This window comes from Cervus canadensis, chromosome 33, assembly GCF_019320065.1.
Source record: "Cervus canadensis isolate Bull #8, Minnesota chromosome 33, ASM1932006v1, whole genome shotgun sequence".
Classification (NCBI taxonomy): domain Eukaryota; kingdom Metazoa; phylum Chordata; class Mammalia; order Artiodactyla; family Cervidae; genus Cervus; species Cervus canadensis.
This window is the reverse complement of record NC_057418.1, coordinates 18,971,684-18,991,007: the sequence shown is the minus strand read 5'-3', so window position 1 is coordinate 18,991,007 and position 19,324 is coordinate 18,971,684. Positions and strand designations below refer to the sequence as shown.

Here is a 19,324-nt window from a genome sequence, read left to right as displayed (position 1 = left end):
TGCCATCCAACCATCTCATTCTCTGTTGTCCCCTTCTCCTCCCGCCTTCAATCTTTCCCAGCATCAGGGTCTTTTCCAATGAGTCAGTTCTTCACATCAGGTGGCCAAAGTATTGGAGTTTCAGCTTCATCATCAGTCTTTCCAATGAATATTCAGGACTGATTTCCTTTAGGACTGACTGGTTTGATCTCCTTGCAGTCTTCGCCAACACCACAGTTCAAAAGCATCAATTATTTGGTGCTCAGCTTTCTTTATGATCCAACTCTCACATCCATACATGACTACTGGAAAAATGATAGCTTTGACTAGATGAACCGTTGTCAACAAAGTAATGTCTCTGCTCTTTAATGTGCTGCCTAGGTTTGTCATAGCTTTTCTTCCAAGGAGCAAGCATTTTATAATTTCATGGCTGCAGTCACCATCTGCAGTGATTTCCCTAGTCACCCACTAGACAGAAAGACGTGTCTCTGCTATGTGTTCCATATACATTTTTTTCACCCCTTCATTAATTCATTCATTTGCTTACTCATTCAATGCACATTCAATTATTTAAATACTACAACTACCATATTCCAAGCAACTTCTATTATGCCAATATTCTAACTTTTTTACTGTTTGCTTGTTTGCTTTTCTCATCAACTCTAAACTTTGTGAGGAGAGTCCTTATTAACCACACTCAACATGGTGTCTTCCTCAGATTCCAGCTAGTTGTTTAGCAAAGAATAATTAATTAACATCTGATGAATTAATGAATAAACATGTGCTTTTTTGGAGGGCTTTTTAAATTAAAAATTTTTTTGTTTACCAGTTTTTCAGTAGGACAGACAAAACTTCAAGTGAATTTTTCTGTGCATTCTTTTTTGTATAATGAAGATGTAAATCTTATCTTTTTGTTTTTCAATTTTAAAAAATATTTAAGTACTTCCCATGGAACACTCCAGAAAGCATGGCTCATGGTCTTTTGTAGTCCACAGTATTAGAGGGTTTCATTTCTCTGGAAGAGCTAAGCAATGGCCAATGTCAGGTAGTAAGATTAAGAAAAAATAAAATCAGGGCTGATGCAGCCATCCTAAAAAGAGACTTAAGTTGGGGGGGGCGGGGGTGGCTGAGAAGCACACTTGGATTTAACCATGGCTAAACTTGAATAACTTTTAATTAAAAACAGAGGAACTGCACTTTTCTCTACATTCATAATAGCACATTATGTCTGATTGTCTTGACAATATTACCCTTGTTACATTGCAGACTTTTGCAGTAAGGAATGTTTCCTATCTAAAAAAGAGAAGGAGAAGGTGGAGGCAAGAGGAAGGAAAGAAAAGGAAGAAGAAATGATAACATTTACGCTCTTTGGTCAAATCATCAAAAAGACAAGTAAATGCAGTAATCATACAATTGGTGTATTTACATTTCAACCAAATTTCCATTCAATTTTTTAATAGTAAGCCAACTCACTGCAAAGGCCCTGATGCTGGGAAACACTGAAGGCAAAAGGAGAAGGGGATAGCAGAGGATGAGATGGCTGGATGGCATCTCAGACTCAGTGGACATGAATTGAGCAAACTCTAGGAGATAGTGGAGGACTGGCTTGCTGCATTCCATGGGGTCGCAAAGAGTCAGACATGACTTGGAGACGAAAAAAACAACACTTTACTACAACAAATGACCACAGACAGACACAAACACCATAAATTATACCGAGTTTCTTGGCCTTGAGTGCTTACCATCTTCTCTAATAAAAATATCTTCTTTTCAAACAAATACAGAGGTGTAAAGGTTGCATATACTACCATCTGAGGGGACTGTATTGCTGAAGAACCTGTAAATCCAAACACATATTGTGTCATGGAAATTCTAGCCAAAATGGGTCTCGCAGGTCATGGTAGACCATTCAAATTTCTTAATGAACTTATCTTTGCTGATGAAAAATAAGTAAACAACTTTACATGCATTTAAAAAATGTTAACTCTCAAAAATGTACATCTATTGTATAGAATGTCTCATTAGTTTTACTTTCATAATAGTACCATATAATTCATTAAGAAATCATTTTACTTCAATGTAAAAAAGTTATTACATAAACTCACTCTAGCTATCAGCCTATGTAACTTAACTTTCATAGAATCTTTAATTTGAATTTAAAGAAGTCTGGGAATTTCTATGTCATTTCAAGGAGAAAGAAAGCACAAATTAATCCTCTCATGAGAAAGGGAAACTAAGAAGGTAATTTAGTTTGAAATGTATAATGCTTGTAGATTTGCTTCTGAGAATCAATATTTATTCCCTAATATCCCTGAAATTACTACATTTGATTCATGGTGTTTTTGTCCTTTAAAGATTCTGGTCAAAACAACAGAATTTATTTTCCTTTTGTTTTTATTTTTAATTGAAGTTTTGTTTTATTCCTTTAAAGTTCAAGCAGTCATATATAACTGCACTAGATAATATTTATTAAAGAATAATATCTTTAAAGCCACATTATGTAAATTAGATGTGAGCCCTGGCTCACTCCAGAATGGATTAGGATGTGAAATATGCCAAACTTATAAAAATACGTTTTCACATTTAAAAAGAAACTTTGTATATGTAGGGAAGCAAAATTGGTCACCCCAAAATGTATCTCCTTGGCATGAGAATTATTTTAGCCTGATGCTTTTTAAGAACAGAGAACCCAGGAATTCTTTCTTTTTACCACCCCTCATAACTGTCTAAAAGAATTTAAATAAAAGGCCTGGTTCAGGCAGAGCACTGTCACCAGAGAGGCTATAAAAATGTGGGCCAGGTATGTTTGCGGGGCACTCAGAGTGGCCTGGAGACCAGAGTCCTCTCTGTATTCCGCTGCCTCTGCCTGGCAGAGCAAACATTCGTTTTGCAAACATTTGTTTTCCCATCTCCAGTGAATTGTTTTCCTCCCATTTGAAGTCACAACCCCTACCCGCTTTCTCCTTCTCTCACATGGTAGATAAGCCTCAATTACCTAACCTGTCTTTGGGTCTTATTTTTCTTATAAGGTCCCATACATAGTAATACATAATGATTATTATTTTTTTCCTCTGTGAATATGCCTCATATCAATTTGATTCTTAGACCAGCTAGAAGAACCTGGAGAGGCTAGAGGGAAATTTTTTCCTTCTCCAATACATATTTTTCATGGAGCAGAGATCTGAACCCAGGCAATTTTAGTCCACAGTCCAAACTTTGAACTATATTCTGTTTCTTGAGGTTGACCTTAACTATGAGTTTGGTAGGAAAAAAGGCATTGTTACCTTCATTTTCACAAAGAAACTCAAAAAAAGGTTTTGCAATCTCACAAATATAAATAATTATCAGTAAATTTGGGGATGTTTTGTCATCGACTATCAAAAAAGATTGCTTAACGGAAGTTGTCCAAGGAGGAGCCACTCAGCAGTGGACCTGAAGAGGCTGCTGCCAGCAAGAGCAGTGGCTCCAAGAAAAAGAAAAAGCTCCGAAAGCTATCCCAGGAAAGTTAGAATGGACATCTTCCTAGTGGGACAAAACTTACAGAGGTATTCCCCATCCCATCCCCTAGAGCCCAATAAAAATAAAGACAAATTAAAAAAAAAAAGATTGCTTAAGGTATCAATATAAAAAATGTTTAATAGGAAATTAAAAATACAAAAAAAAGAATTAGTGTTTGTATTTTCTTTACCAAACCACCAAATATCTTTCTGCAAAAATGCAAAGCCATAGCTATGAAGCTGTTCTCACAAAACAACACAGCAATGTATTCAGAAAGAAGACAAAATGAAAAAAAAATGATAAAGCAGAATACTGGGAGTAAATGGACATATTTTCACGTAAAGAGGAGTGAACTGAGAATTATACATTCTGGAAGCACCGAGATAGATGATTCAATGCTAGGACTATAAAGTTTTTTTTAAAATGTTTTATATATACATATAGAGAGAGAATCTATATAGAGGAGGACATATACTAATATATATCAATATCTAATCAAATATTTATGTAAATATACTTATATATTTTCTAATGTAAAATATGTTATATATACTATAATAATATATATTAGTATATATCTTCATTCATGTAAACACTTCTGTGACTGTTGTACCATAAGTACTTTGATAATCTTGGCTTCTGTCTCATGTGTAGGATCTTGCTTCATTATGCACAACCATCTGAGAGCTTAGCAATTATGGGCAACTCTGAAAAGCTTATTTAGATATATCTGAATAGGAAATACATTTCTGTGCTCCAATGTTCTCCAGCATTTTCGGAAACATGTACAATAATTATTATTCTAGGAGACTGAGAGCTTACAATCTGACAGAGACTGTAGAGAATATTGTACATCTGATGAGGGTCTTGAACCATGTATTGACCATTTGAATTTTTCCCTTTCTCTTTCCTTCTCTCCATCTTTACTCCTCTTCTTTCCAAGGTCTTTTGCATCGGCTTTGTCTAACATGTTAAAAAAATACAATGCATCCTTTAACTACAAAATCTCAATCTATATTGCTTATTCAATTAGTGTTGAAAAAGAAAGCTAAAACAATAGTATTACTTAAGTGTAAAAAAAAAAAGCCACAAACTTCCCCAAATGCTACTCACTGCGAATTAGTAACATCAAAACAAAACAAAGCAAAAACTTTAAAAATCGACATATATTGTGAAAGACATGGCATTAATGACTACAAATAATTTTATGCTAAATGTAGATAACCAGGTGAATATAATTTATTTGTATAAAATCATGGTGCCAGGCTAGTCTCATTTTAAAAAGAAAAAAAATCAGGAAAAAATGTATTTAAAGTTGAGTCTTAAATGTGGAGCCCTCTTAGACTTTCTTTATTTGGGGCCTGCATTTCAAGAAACTCAGCTTTCTGCCTCTAGAATATCTTCTGGTGGAGACTGGCCACCAACCAACATCCACACCAACATCTTATTGTCAACAAGATGTTTATAGTAAACCCAGTACCCAGAACCATCTACCACTTGAATTTCCATCCATATTTACATTTCTGTGAAACATGTTTTCCTTCATCTTAAAAAATTCCCTGGGATTTTTAATTCCCTAATAAATCCCTTCCAATTCTAAAACAGAAATTTCAAATTTCTGCCATTCATTCTTTTATCATTTGCTAAATTTGTAATCAGTATTGATCAGGTTGTTTTTTTAAAAAAATTGCATATATAAAAAAACTATAACATTAACACCGTGTGCTGTTTCTTAGCCTCTAAAATAAAACTATCTCGGATCTTAGCTTTATAGTAGATTTAACATCTATGTCAGATACAAAGGCAAAGATAACTATAAGTATAGGGTGAAATATTTAATTTGTAAACAAGTATAAAAATAGATGATCAGAATTTCATTTTGTGATTTTGACTTAAAACTAGTTACAGGTAATAATATATGACTTCATGTATGATTTTTAAAATAGGCTTCTCTGGTGGCCCTGACAGTAAAGAATCTGCCTGCAATACGAGATACCTGGGTTTAATCCCTGAGTCAGGAAGATCCCCTGGAGAAGGGAATGGCAACCCACTCCAGCATTATTGATGGGAAAATCCCATGGACAGAGGAGCCTGGTGAGCTACAGTCCACAGGGTTGCAAAGAGTCAGAGATAACTGAGAGACTAATACTTTCACTAAACGCCTATTCAAAACCCATAACTTAAAATAATATATAATAAAATCTGTGAATAGGAAAAAAACACTATTTCACATAGAAATTTGGAAAGTATGCAAAAATGTTTACCAAAATGTGTTTTTGCCAATACAAAATAAATTTATTATTCCTCTTTCGCTTCATTTCACCTATCTGGCCAACCCCTCTGAGTAAAATTAGCAGCTGAGTCCTACATCCTACTGGAGATAATCTTTCCCTAGTTCTGCAAGCTTCTGCCCTATTTTAAATAATCATGAGAACCTCCATCTCCGCCTCTACTTCACTCTCAGCTCATAAATGGTCTGCTTATAAAGAGAGAGAATAGAAGTCTTTTTTCAGAAACCCTCAACTTCTCTCTATCAAACCCACTCACCCACTGATATCCACATCTATCCTTTCTCTCATTCTCTGTGCCAATCTGTTAGGATGGAGGAGACATTGCTCCCCAGGTTGGACCAATCCCTTCACTTTTGCTCTCTGGAAACCTGCGCTATGGCTGTCATCTCAACTACCTCTTCCAAATTGCCACTTAAAAATACTTGACCCATCTTTGTTAGATAAAAGTTTAAATATTTTTCATGAATCCCCCGTTTTCCTTGACAGATTCCACTTTTTCACTCTCCCTATTCTTCACAGACAAATTTATAACAGGTTTCTTTATACATTATTTTACTTCCCACTTATATCTTAATCTCTCCATGTGTTTTCCACTTCCATCATTTACCAGTGCCCAGTGACCTCTGTATCATAAAATCTAACAGAGAAATTTGAATTCCCATCATATTTCAACTCTCAACACTGTTTGGAACATACAATCTCTCCGATTCTTGAAACATTCTTTTCCTTTGATTTTTCAACAGTGACCTGCTCAGCTGATCTTCCTATTTTCCTGGTCATTCTTTAACCTTGTTTGCCAGCTCATTATTTTGTACCAGCTCTCAGATATTTAGCTTCTTTCAGGCTTAGTCTTAAGGTTCCTAATCTTTTCACTCTACAACATCTCATTGGGAATATAATTCATCATTTAATTTAGCATGCATTTGTCAATGATCCTCAAGGGTATATCAACAGCCTGGAACTCCTGACATGAAAAGTACACTTGATTTCTTAAAGGCACCTCAAACTCAATATGTTCTAAATCATTTTGTGATCTCTCCTCATAAAGCCATTCCTCTTTTTTGCGTTACCCAGCTGCCTTAAACATACTACCATCTATACAGTTCTGCAAGTAAGAATTCTACAAATTGTCTTTGCCACATCCTGCTATTTTTTACTTTATAAATATCTCTCAATAATTTACTGTGTCTGCTTCTCCACTATGACAATCCTATTAACCTGCTCCAAGCTACTGTCATCTCTAACATGAACTGATACAACAGTCATCAAATTGTTTTTTCTGTGACTTCTTACGCCACTGACCTTCCACCTCCGCCTGCATTCCAAGTTATTTTTTTCTCAGAGAACCAGAATATCCTTTTCAAAATGTGAAATAGATCATGATTCAACTCTAAACTCTTCATTAGCTGTCAACGGCTCTTTGGTAAAGATCAAATTTCTTAGCATGACCTAGAAGTTTTGACATGATCACTCTCCTACCTACTTCTTCAGGTTCTTCTTAAGCCACTTTATTTCTCACATCCTCTCTTCCAGCTAAGAACATCTACCAGGACTTCCAAGTCACTGCCATTTCTGCTGCTGCCTCATAATATTTATATATGCTCTCTCTTCTACCTAGAATTCTTTTCCTTCCACAGTCCGTCATCTTCCCCCAGATATCCTTCTAATTTTTGTGAACACAGCTCAAAATTCCTTAAGGAATTCTTCCCTGGTGCCCCAGACTTGGTCTCCCATATGAACGACTTATAGTTTCCTGTATTTCCCTTCAAGACTCATGTCTTAGTATGTATTTATGATTTTTAAAATTAATGTTAGTCCTTCTCATGTTACTTAAGCTCTAAGAGGTGAGATCCACATTTGATTTTGCTCAAGTTACTGCTAATTCCTGGAACACTTATGGGTATTCTCAGCAAATAGTACATTGATCTTTGTGACTCCAAGGACTGTAGCCCGCCAGGCTCCTCTGTCCATGAAATTCTCCAGGCAATACTGGAGTGGGTTGCCGTTGCCTTCTCCAGGGGATCTTTCCAACCCAGGGTTTGAACCCAAGTCTCCGGCATTGCAGGCAGACCTTTACCGACTGAGCTACCAGGGAAGCCCAGGTACATTGAATGAATGGTTAATTGGATGGATGGATGCTGCTGTTGTTAAGTCACTAAGTTATGTCAAACTCTTTGCAACCCCATGAACTGTAGCCTGCCAGGCTCCTCTGTCAATGGGGTTTCCTAGGCAAGAATACTGGAATGGGTTGCCATTTCCTTCTTCAGGTGATCTTCCCAACCCAGGGATCGAACCTGCATCCTCTGCATTACAGGTGGATTCTTTACCACTGAGCTGCCTGGAAAACCCAAATAGGTGGAAGATAGATGTTAATTTGTGATACATGAGAAAGAGATTCCAGGTTCAAATTAATTTAGGATACACTGGGTAAAACAAATTTAACCTGGCTATTTTCTCATTTTTGCTTCCTTTTATAAACTAAAGCACATTAGATTATTTTAAGAGAGATCCATGATGGGGCAGAAATCACACATACTTAATTTTTTTGCTTATCTTTGAGGGACATTTACAGTAGTTATTTCAGGGCAGTATATGATTGGAAATGCTGATATGCAAGATCTAAATAAGAACAAAACATCAATATCTTATAAAGCATAAATATCTGAAAGACTGTTATAGATGTTATCACAGCTATACAAAAAATTTAGCATTTTCTAGTATATTCAACTCTACTTGCAAGCATTATTGTTCATATGCATGGTATATGAAATATTTTAGAAAGTATAAAAATGACCACTTATTAAGTATATTTCTCACCTTAAGAAACACACTTCTACACTTTGCAAAATAACCTGAAAAATATAACTGCTAGATTTTAACTTTCACCTTATAATAAACAACCTGCAAATCATAGTCTAATCTGCATCCATTTCACATATTCTGAGATAGGACCACTTTTCAGGTTTGGTATTTTGGCCCATTCCACTCTACATATGACATATAAGAAAGATGTGTTTAATGAAGGGAAACTGGAAACTTAATGTCTTTTTTCTATATTAATACCATATTAATTTAATATCATTAAAATATATAATTACCTTTGATTATAAGGAGAGCAAAATATAGTGAAATAATTAACATAAATGCCACTGCAAGCTCTAATATCCAAGAAATAGAGAAACTTGAATGACTGTTTTCACAACATTTAATAAATGACAATGCTTATAAATAGTCGTTAAATCCAGCAATGATTATAAATCATTTATATACAATGTCCATACTGAATAGCATTGTGATATAAATTGTCTTACCCTTTAAAGCCCTTTCACTTTTCTCAGGCAGTTTTAGTGTCGTTATTGAGTTTTCAGGTTTGAATTCCTTGCCATCTTTCACTTCTTTCCCATCCTTCACTTCTTTTCCATCCTTCACTTCTTTCCCATCCTTCACTTCTTTTCCTTGTTCTTTTAATTTGGCCTCTATGTCAGTTATTTTGCTTTCAGAGCTGGACTCATCTGACAGCTTAAACTCGGGCAATATTTCTTTCAAGAGCTCCCAAACTTTGTCCGTATATCCTGGGCTTAGGTGAAAAACAAAATTAATTTCCAAATTAAACTTCTTACTCCACATCAAGAAATTACTGACAGAAAACACATGAACTTGCTATTTCATAAGACCGATCAATAGTTACTTCACATTTTAATTAAAAACACCATTATGTATTCATTCATTCAACAAGCATTGAAGTGCCTACTCTGTGCTGGGCTCTGCTGACACAAAGAAACCAAATACAGAGTTCCCGTTAAGATGGTGATATAGGAGGATTCTAAACTCACTTCTTCCTAGGGACACAGCAAATTTACAGCTACATACAGAACAGTTTTCTTGGTGGGGGGAAAAACTAGCTGAGGAATTCCTACATATCTGGCAAATGAGAATGGACAGGAGAGGCTGAGAAACAGTCTTGCCATAAAACCCAGCCAGTGCAATGACCCATGATTTGGAAAGAACTCACATTCTGAAGATTTTCCGTGAGGAGGCAAGGGTTTGCACCCTGCATCATCTGGCATTCCAACTTTTAAGACCTGCAGATCAGAGAGAAGTTCCCCAAACACTCAGTTTTGAAAGCCAGCAGGGTTTGCATCCATGAGGCCCACAAGGTTATAGAAAACTCAGAAAGTGAAAGTAAAGTGAAAGTTTTGGTCACTCAGTCATGTCTGACTCTTTGTGACCCCATCAACTGTAGTCTGCAAGGCTCCTCTGTCCATGGGATTCTCCAGGCAAGAATACTGGAGTGGGTTTCCATTCCCTTCTCCAAGGGATCTTCCTAACTCAGGGATCGAAACCAGGTCTCCTGCATTTCAGGCAGGTTCTTTACTGTCTGAAACAGCTCTTAAAGGGCTTTCATGGACTCACCAATCCCAAGGCCAGTGTATAGAAGAGTACCCAATAGGAGACTTTAACACCCCACTTTCTTCAATAAATAGATCTTCCAGACAGAAAAGTGATAAAAAAAAAAACATTGATCTTGTGAAAGTTGCTCAGTCGTGTCTCACTCTGCAACCCCTTGGACTGTAGCCTGCCAGTCTCCCATGTCCATGGAATTCTCCAGGCGAGAATACTGGAGTGGGTAGCCTATCCCTTCTCCAGCGGATCTTCCCAACCCAGGCATCAAACCGGTTCTCCTGAATGCAGGCGGATTCTTTACCAGCTGAGCTACCAGGGAAGCTCATTGGTCTTGAGAAACACATTAAATAAAATGGATTTAGACACATACAGAACATTCCATCTGAAACCAACAGAATAAACATTTTTCACATGGAATATTCTCCAGAATATATCATGTTAAGTCACAAAAAATATTTTAATGAATTCAAGAAGATTGAAATCATAGTACCTACCTTTTCCAAGCACATCTTTTCTAGTATGAAACTAGAAATTAATTACAAGAAGAAAACGGAAATTCACAGCTATGTGGAGATTAAACAACATGCTACTGACCAACCAATGAGCCAAAGAAGAAATCAACAAAATGCTTTGAGATAAATAAAATGGAAGTACAGCATAACAAAAATACAATAGATACAACAGCAAATCAAATATAACAAGACAAAAGTAATTCTAAGAGGTACATTAAGAAATCAGATCTTAAAAAAACGACCTAACTTCACACCTTAAAGAACTAGAAAAGAAGAACAAATGAAGCTTAAAGATAGTAGAAGGAAAGTAATAACAAATGTGGTGGTTGAGACCCTATATGGACTGTAGCCCACCAGGCTCCTCTATTCATGGGATTCTCCAGGCAAGAGTATTGGAGTGGACTGCCATGCCCTCTTCCAGGGGATCTTCCCAAGTAACAAATAGAGTTTAAACAAATGATTGAGAGACTAAAAAGACAATAGGAAAAATCAAAGAAACTAAGAGCTGGTTTTGTGAAAGGACAGACAAAACTGAAAAGCCCTTAACTAGACTCACCAACAAAAACAAATAAATAAAATCAGAAATGAAACAGACACATTGTACTTAATACACAAAATACAAAGAACCATAAAAGACTATGAGAAACAAACACACAACAAATTGGACAACCTAAAAGAAATGGATAAATTCCTATAAACATACCACTTACTAATACAAAAAAACAGAAAATCCGAACAGACCAGGTTTTAATTTTAACTAATTCAAATTAAAATCTGAATTAATCAATAAAAAGATAATCCAGTTAATAAATAGGCAGAGGATCTGAACAGACATATTTGCAAGGAAGATAAACCGATGGTCAATAGGTACAACAAAACGTGCTAAACATCACTAATCATCAGGTAAAATATAAGTCAAGCCCACAATGAGTTACAACCTCACATGCATACTAGTTATCATTAAAAAGACAAGAAATGACAAGCGTTGGCAAGGATATGGAGCAAAAGGAACCGTTGTACACTGTTGGTAGGAACATAAGTTGATACAGCCAGAATGTAAAACAGTATGGAATTTCCTCAAAAAATTAAAAATAGAACTATCACATAGTCCCACAATTCCACTTCTGGGTATTTGTCTGTAGGAAATGAAAGCACTAACTCAAAAAGACAGAAGTTTGTCAAAAAGAACAATTTCATGTTCTCTGCAATGTTACTTACAATAGCCAAGATGTATGTGTCTATGGACAGATGAATGAATAAAGTGTAGTATTCATATACACAATGTAACATTGTTTAGCCATAAAAAAAGGAAAGAAATCTTGCCATTTGAAACAATGTGGATGGACTTTGAGGACGTTAGTAGTGGTGGTTTAGTTGCTCATTTGTGTCTGCCTCTTGCAACCCCATGAACTGTAGCGGGCCAGGCTCCTCTGTCCATGGGATTTCTCAGACAAGAATAATGGAGTGGGTTGTCATTTCCTTTTCTAGGGGATCTTCCTGAACCAGGAATAGAACCTGGGCCTCCTGCATTGCAGATGGATTCTTTACTGACTGAACTATGAAGGAAGCCCCTTAAGGACATTATACTAAGTGAAATACATCAAAGAAAGACAAATACTGTATGATTTGTTCAGTTATATATGGAATCTGAAAGCAAACACACTCATTGATATAGAGAATAGATTTGCGGTTGCCAGAGGCAAAGGGTGGGATTTGGGCAAAATAGTGAAGGTATTCCAAAATTACGAATTTCCAGTTATACAATAAATGAGTCAGAGCACTGTAATGCACAGCAGGGTGACTGTGGTTAATAACACAGTAGTGTATAAGTAGATCTTAAAAGTTTTCACCACAAGGCAAAAAAAAATTATAACCATGTGTGGTGATGCCTGTTAACTAGATCTGTGCTGACCATTTCTCAACATATAAAAAACATTGAATTACTATGTTGTATGCATTCATGCTAAGTTGCTTCAGCTGTGTCCGACTCTGATCACATGGACTGCAGCCCGCCAGACTCCTCTGTCCATGGGGATTCTCCAGGCAAGAATTATTGCAGATGGTGACTGCAGCCATGAAATTAAAAGAAGCTTTGCATCTTTTATTGCAAAAAAAAAAGCTATGACAAACTTAGATAGCATATTAAAAAGCAGAGACAGATTTTCTTTTCTTGGGCACCAAAATCACTGCAGACTGTGACTGCAGCCATGAAATTAACAGACGCTTGCTCCTTGGAAGAAAAGCTATGACAAACCTAGACAGCATACTCAAAAGCAGAGACATTACTTTGTCAACAAATGTCTGTCTAGTCAAAGCTATGGTTTTTCCAGTAGTCATGTATAAATGTGAGAGTTGAACCATAAAGAAAGCTGAGCACTGAAGAATTGATGCTTTTGAACTGTGGTGTTGGAGAAGATTGCAAGGAGATCACACCAATCAATCCTAAAGAAAAACAACCCTGAATATTCATTGGAAGGACTGATGCTGAAACTCCAATACTTTGGCCACTTGATGGGAAGAACTGACTCATTAGAAAAGATCCTGATACTGGGAAAGATAGAAGGCAGGAGAAGAAGGGGACGACAGAGGATGAAATAGTTGAATGGCATCACCGACTCGATGGACATGAGTTTGAGCAAGCTCTGGGAGTTGGTGATGGACAGGGAAGCTTGGCATGCTGCAGTTCCATGGGGTCACAAAGAGTCAGACATGACTGAGTGACTGAACTGACTGAACTCCATAGTTCTCCTCAGTATGCTCTTGCTATCCTATATCCTTTCCTCATTGAGTGAATAAGCACAATCACATTTTGGGTTCACCTGTATGTGTATGTAACTCTCAACTCATAAGCTCCAGCTCAAACCTCTCTTCAGATAACCAGGCTCATGTGTACCACCATCTAATAGACAACTATCCAAAAACAAATCAATTGATCAACCAGCAAAAACATCCTGTTACCATCTTCTACTTTTCAGTCAACTTAGAAAAGTGAGAATGACAAAGTCTCTCACGTTGAAACTCTCCTCAAAACTCTCCTCAAATAAAAAATACATCCCATTGATCCCTCTTCCTCCTACTGCAGTAGACAACCCTTTCAACATTCTTTTTTTTTTTTTTTTTGAACGTTCTCTTTTATCTTTTCTTTTTTAAACATTTATTTATTTGGCTGCACCGGGTCTTCATTGCAGCACTTGGAATCTTCCATCTTCGTTATGGCATGCGGGATCGTCAGTTGATCCTGCATATGAACTCTTAGTTGCAGCAGGTGGGATCTAGTTCCCTGACCAGGGATTGATATGAGGCCCCCTGCATTGGGAATGTGGAGTTTTAGCCTCAGGACCACCAGGGAAGTCCTCCTTTCTCCATTTTTACCAGTTTTTTTTTTTTTTTTCCATAGAAGCCCTTCTGCAGTACTGCACAAACCAGGTTCCCTACTCCAGTCCTCATATCTGTCCTCCTGCTCTGAGCAAGGCTCCAAACTCACAAGCCTGATCGAGATCATCCTCCTGTATAAAAGCTCTCAGCGGCATTCTGTTGCAAATTTCTTAACTTCATCTGTTTTGCTCCTATACACCTCTCCACCCCCTACTCACCTCTCCTCTAGAATCCAGCAGCCAAAATCCACTCCTGCAGATTCATGTGCTTTTCTGGGAGTACACCATGCTGTCTTGTCCTTCCATGCTATTCTTTCTTCTCTGAGTTGGCTTCCCTGCCCCAATAAGCCTCACTAGTTTCAACTAATCCTTTGAGATCAGTTTAAGCATTACTTTCTGGGGAAATTAAGCTATATGTTCCTGCACTGGATTACCAAAGAATCTTTTGCACACTTCTGGTTTAGCCTTTTAAAGTATTTTTTAAAATTATTCTAGCAACAAACATTTGTGCAGATCATACCGTGTACTGGTCATGCTGTTTCGTTTTTTCTAAGCACTGGAAGTCTCAACATTGAGAAAGACAAAAAAGAGTTCCTATTCTCATACATCTCAGTGGAAGATGGAAGGCAGTGATAACTTCTCAGTGGAAGGCGGTGATAACTTTCATAATGAAAATAAAATAATAAACAATGGGCTATGGAATCATTTGGGAAAGAAATTATTTAAACCGAGATGGCTGAAAAGGCTTTTCTGAGGAGTTGATATTTAAACCTGGTGAGATCTAAGTATTATGACATATCCAGCCAAGTAAATATCTGATGGAAGATCATTTAAGGCATAAAGAAAGAACAGTTCAGGTTAAGACCCTAGGGGATAATGATTTTAGAACATTTGAGAAGCGGAATGAAGATGTGGGTGGCCAGGTAGGGTTTTTTGTTTTGTTTTGTATTTTGCATTTAATCCCCCAAAGGCTCTGTAACCTAAGTAGTGCAATCATAATTGAGGTATAAGAGAAGGTTGCAAATTTTATGCAGTCACAAATGGTGGACTGCTACTGCTGCTGCTGCTAAGTCGCTTCAGTCATGTCCGACTCTGTGCGACCCCATCCCTGGGCTTCTCCAGGCAAGAACACTGGAGTGGGTTGCCATTTCCTTCTCCAATGCATAAAAGTGAAAAGTGAAAGTGAAGTCGCTCAGTCGTGTCCGACTCTTCCCAACCCCATGGACTGCAGCCTACCAGGCTCCTCCGTCCATAGGATTTTCCAGGCAAGAATACTGGAGTGGGGTGCCATTGCCTTCTCTGAAATGATAGACTAGGAAATACTAAAACCAGGATTAAAACAGATCTTTCTGAATCCAAAACCATGTGTTTTTTTCCACCTACAATGTAATAAATGTTATACTGTGAAAAAGAAATATTCAGACCCCACAGGATGAGACTATACAACTTCTTGAACAGTTAGACTTAAGTGTGGGATGGTGGAGTGTTCCATTCTCAAATGAATTACATCAAGATCAGACAAATTTGTGGAGAAAAACATCATTTCTTCATTTGAAATTGGCAGACTTCTAATATCCACTCTGTGTTTCTAGTATAATACAGAGAGTTACAATTTTTGGTTTTTTTATTATCAAATGATAAGACAGTGCTAACTGTAGGAAAACATGAGGCAAGGTCAACAATTGCAAATCTAGCAATGTCTCCCTTTGGTACTTCTATGCGAGAGGGAAGGGAAAGGGCTGTCTGTTGAAGACATCACAAAACACTTTTCACTCTGATTTTCATATGGAAAAAGTCAGCAGTGAACACAATTTGAAACTTCAATAGTCTGATTCTATTGGACTTCTGTTAAACCATGACCATGACCATGCCCAATGGAGTCCCTCAGGGGCTGTCGTGGCACACGGAATCCTTCGTAGTAAAAGAACCATCCAACTTCTGAACAGACCAATGGCTTTGATCTTACCGTTCTCCTGCTTTCCATGCCCTTTCCCTCCCTTCTTCTCAAATCAAACCCAGCCAAGAGTAGAGGCTCTGATCAAATCAGAACTTTCTCCAGGAAGCCATGCCCAACCTCTCCCTGCATCCTTGGCAGACGGTGATTTCAAATTAAACATTTCTTAACAATCATTATTACAGTTCCATGACATTCTTTTCATTTAAAATTATACACATATATACACATGAATTAACTTTGTGATTTTATAGTGTAATTGCAATTTTAAATTATATGAATACTATGGCAGAGTATTCATAATAAAAAATCCTACACATTTGACATAAATCAAAGAGAGTACATATCTTTTACTTTTTGATTATATTTAGAAGTAAAATGATAAATTTGAACATCTGAGTCAGTCTCACTTATTTGTTTAGACTTTTCTCTGCTTCCAAAGGTTGATTACTAGCTATCATACATATTTCTATATAATATTAAATAATCTAGTGATATGCATTAGGGGAAAGGAACTAGCACTAATTATCTCTCTACCATACATCAGCTACTTTTTCCAACACTCTCACCTTTTCAATCCCCAGAACAGCCAGATAGGATAGGTAATTTTTTACCACTATTTTACATATGGAAACTCTGGGCCCCCAAAATCATATTACTTGTAAAATTTACATAGCTTGAAGCAGGAAGTATAAAAATGTAAATCTAGATATACAGTTCTGAATCCAAAGCTCAAGCTTCCCTCCCTTATATCATTATTATAGACATTTTATAAGCAATCATATATTCATGCAAATTGAGCATCTAAAATACTACAATTTTTAAATTTAATTTAATTATTAAACTGGTTTTATAATCATGAAAGTATATGAACATTGTTTTCAATTTTCATGCAAAATTTCATTATATGATTCTAGCAAGAGACTATTGACAATTTTTAATTTAATAATTTCCTAGTCAAAAATTATTGTGATCTCCTGTTTCTTTACCACCCTCTGATAGATGTCTGATGTTTTAATGTCTCTGGTATCTTTATTGCAGGAAAAATTAAAGGAAAATTATAAGTATTCCATCAACATTGAAGATAAAAATTAGTAAAGTCCATGTTTATAAATCCCACCCTCTCTCTACTTCTCCTTACTAACATTGACCATATTATGCCAATAAATATTCTCTTAGGTATCAGAAAATGATTTTCCATGAGAAGATATAAAAAGGCTGCCATCTGGACCTTTCTGAAGGCAAAAAAGCAAGGTCAGTTCTCTTCCAGGAAAAGGTGTCAAGGAGTTTGTCTACTCTCCTAATTTTTCCCTACAACTATTTTTATTTGAACTATGCAGTGGCTAGCTCATCTTGCTGAAAGGATGTTTTAAATGATAGAATCCAAGTGACTAGAACCTGTCTTCAATCTGCTTTAACCTGGACCTGAGAATGCTAGCTTTCTAACATCAGAGATCAGAGATGATCCAAATTGGTAACTGTACTGTGGATTTGATCTTGTAAAAATCAGCATTCTGATTGACAGTATGTTTAGATCTATTGATATAATTATCTCTATGCACCTTCAGTTCAGTTCAGTTCAGTCACTCAGTTGTGTCCGACTCTTTGCGACCCCATGAATTGCAGCACTCCAGGCCTCCCTGTCCATCACCAACTCCCGGAGTTTACTCAAATTCATGTCCATCAAGTCGGTGATGACATCCAGCCATCTCATTCTCTGTCATCCCCTTCTCCTCCTGCCTCCAATCCCTCCCAGCATCAGGATCTTTTCCAATGAGTCAACTCTTTGCATGAGGTGGCCAGAGTATTGGAGTTTCAGCTTCAGCATCAGTCCTTCCAATGAACACCCAGGACTGATCTCCTTTAGGATGGACTGGATGGATCTCTTTGCAGTCCAAGGGACTCTCAAGAGTCTTCTCCAACACCACAGTTCAAAAGTATCAATTTTCTGGTGCTCAGCTTTCTTCACAGTCCAACTCTCACATCCATACATGATTACTGGAAAAACTATAGCCTTGACTAGATGGACCTTTGTTGGCAAAGTAATGTCTCTGCTTTTCAATATGCTGTCTAGGTTGGTCATAACTTTCCTTTCAAGGAGTAAGCATCTTTTAATTTCATGGCTGCAATTACCATCTGCAGTGATTTTGGAGCCCAAAAAATAAAGTCTGACACTGCCTCCACTGTTTCTCCATCTATTTGCCATGAAGTGATGGGACCAGATGCCATGATCTTAGTTTTCTGAATGTTGAGCTTTAAGCCAACTTTTTCACTCTCCTCTTTCACTTTCATCAAGAGGCTCTTTAGTTCTTCTTCACTTTCTGCCATAACCGTGGTGTCATCTGCATATCTGAGGTTACTGATATTTCTCCCGACAATCTTGATTCCAGCTTGTGCTTCCTCCAGCCCAGCGTTTCTCATGATGTACTCTGCATATAAGTTAAATGAGCAGGGTGACAATATACAGCCTTGACGTACTCCTTTTCCTGTTTGGAACCAGTCTGTTGTTCCATGTCCAGTTCTAACTGTTGCTTCCTGACCTGCATACAGGTTTCTCAAGAGGTGGGTCAGGTGTTCTGGTATTACCATTTCTTTCAGAATTTTGCACAGTTTATTGTGATCCACACAGCCAAAGGCTTTGGCATAGTCAATAAAGCAGAAGTAGATGTTTTTCTGGAACTCTCTTGCTTTTTCGATGATCCAGCAGATGTTGGCAATTTGATCTCTGGTTCCTCTGCCTTTTCTAAAACCTATGCACCTTAGTCTGATTAATTTCAGTGTCAATGGTAATATGTTCAAATCATATGTCTATAACCTTTATGTATGAAAAAAAAAATATTTGTGAAATTTTAAGTATCCTTTGCATTAAATGCTCTCTCTTTATACATAGGCAAACAATTTTTATATATCTAGAATCATATGAGAGAAACACTATGTGCTTTGGCTCCAGAAATATTTAGATTCAAATTTTACCTCTAGGTACAATGTACACAACTTCAGGGAATTTAACCACTATGAGCTTCAGTTTTCTCATTTCTAATGATTTACAACACTGAGCTGATAAGGTCATACGGATGATCAAATAAGATCATCTTTTCAGGACTGTGAGTTTTAACTGGAATAATATATTAAAGTGCCTAAGGTTTAATAGACATTTTAGTGTTATTTATTCCCTAGTATGGGTAGCTAATTAAAAGTTGCTTTCATTTTTCTGTACTGAATAAATGTATGAGAATAAAGGGGTCACCTGTCAATATTTTATCATAGTGAATAATTAGCATTGTTTTAATACTTGTAATTCAAATATTTAAG

At 36.8% G+C, this 19,324-nt stretch overlaps 1 protein-coding gene across 1 annotated transcript in view; it reads right to left on the bottom strand.

Annotated features, from left to right (window-relative positions):
- ADGB (androglobin) overlaps positions 1-19,324 on the bottom strand; it is a 206,616-nt gene that overhangs the window by 137,023 nt on the left and 50,269 nt on the right. Inside the window, exons 8-10 of the mRNA XM_043457333.1 lie at positions 9,080-9,345; positions 4,300-4,440; positions 1,722-1,816 (exon numbers count right to left, since the gene is read on the bottom strand). Of these exons, the coding sequence (XP_043313268.1) occupies positions 1,722-1,816; positions 4,300-4,440; positions 9,080-9,345 (502 nt within the window). The remainder of the gene's footprint in view (positions 1-1,721; positions 1,817-4,299; positions 4,441-9,079; positions 9,346-19,324) is intronic.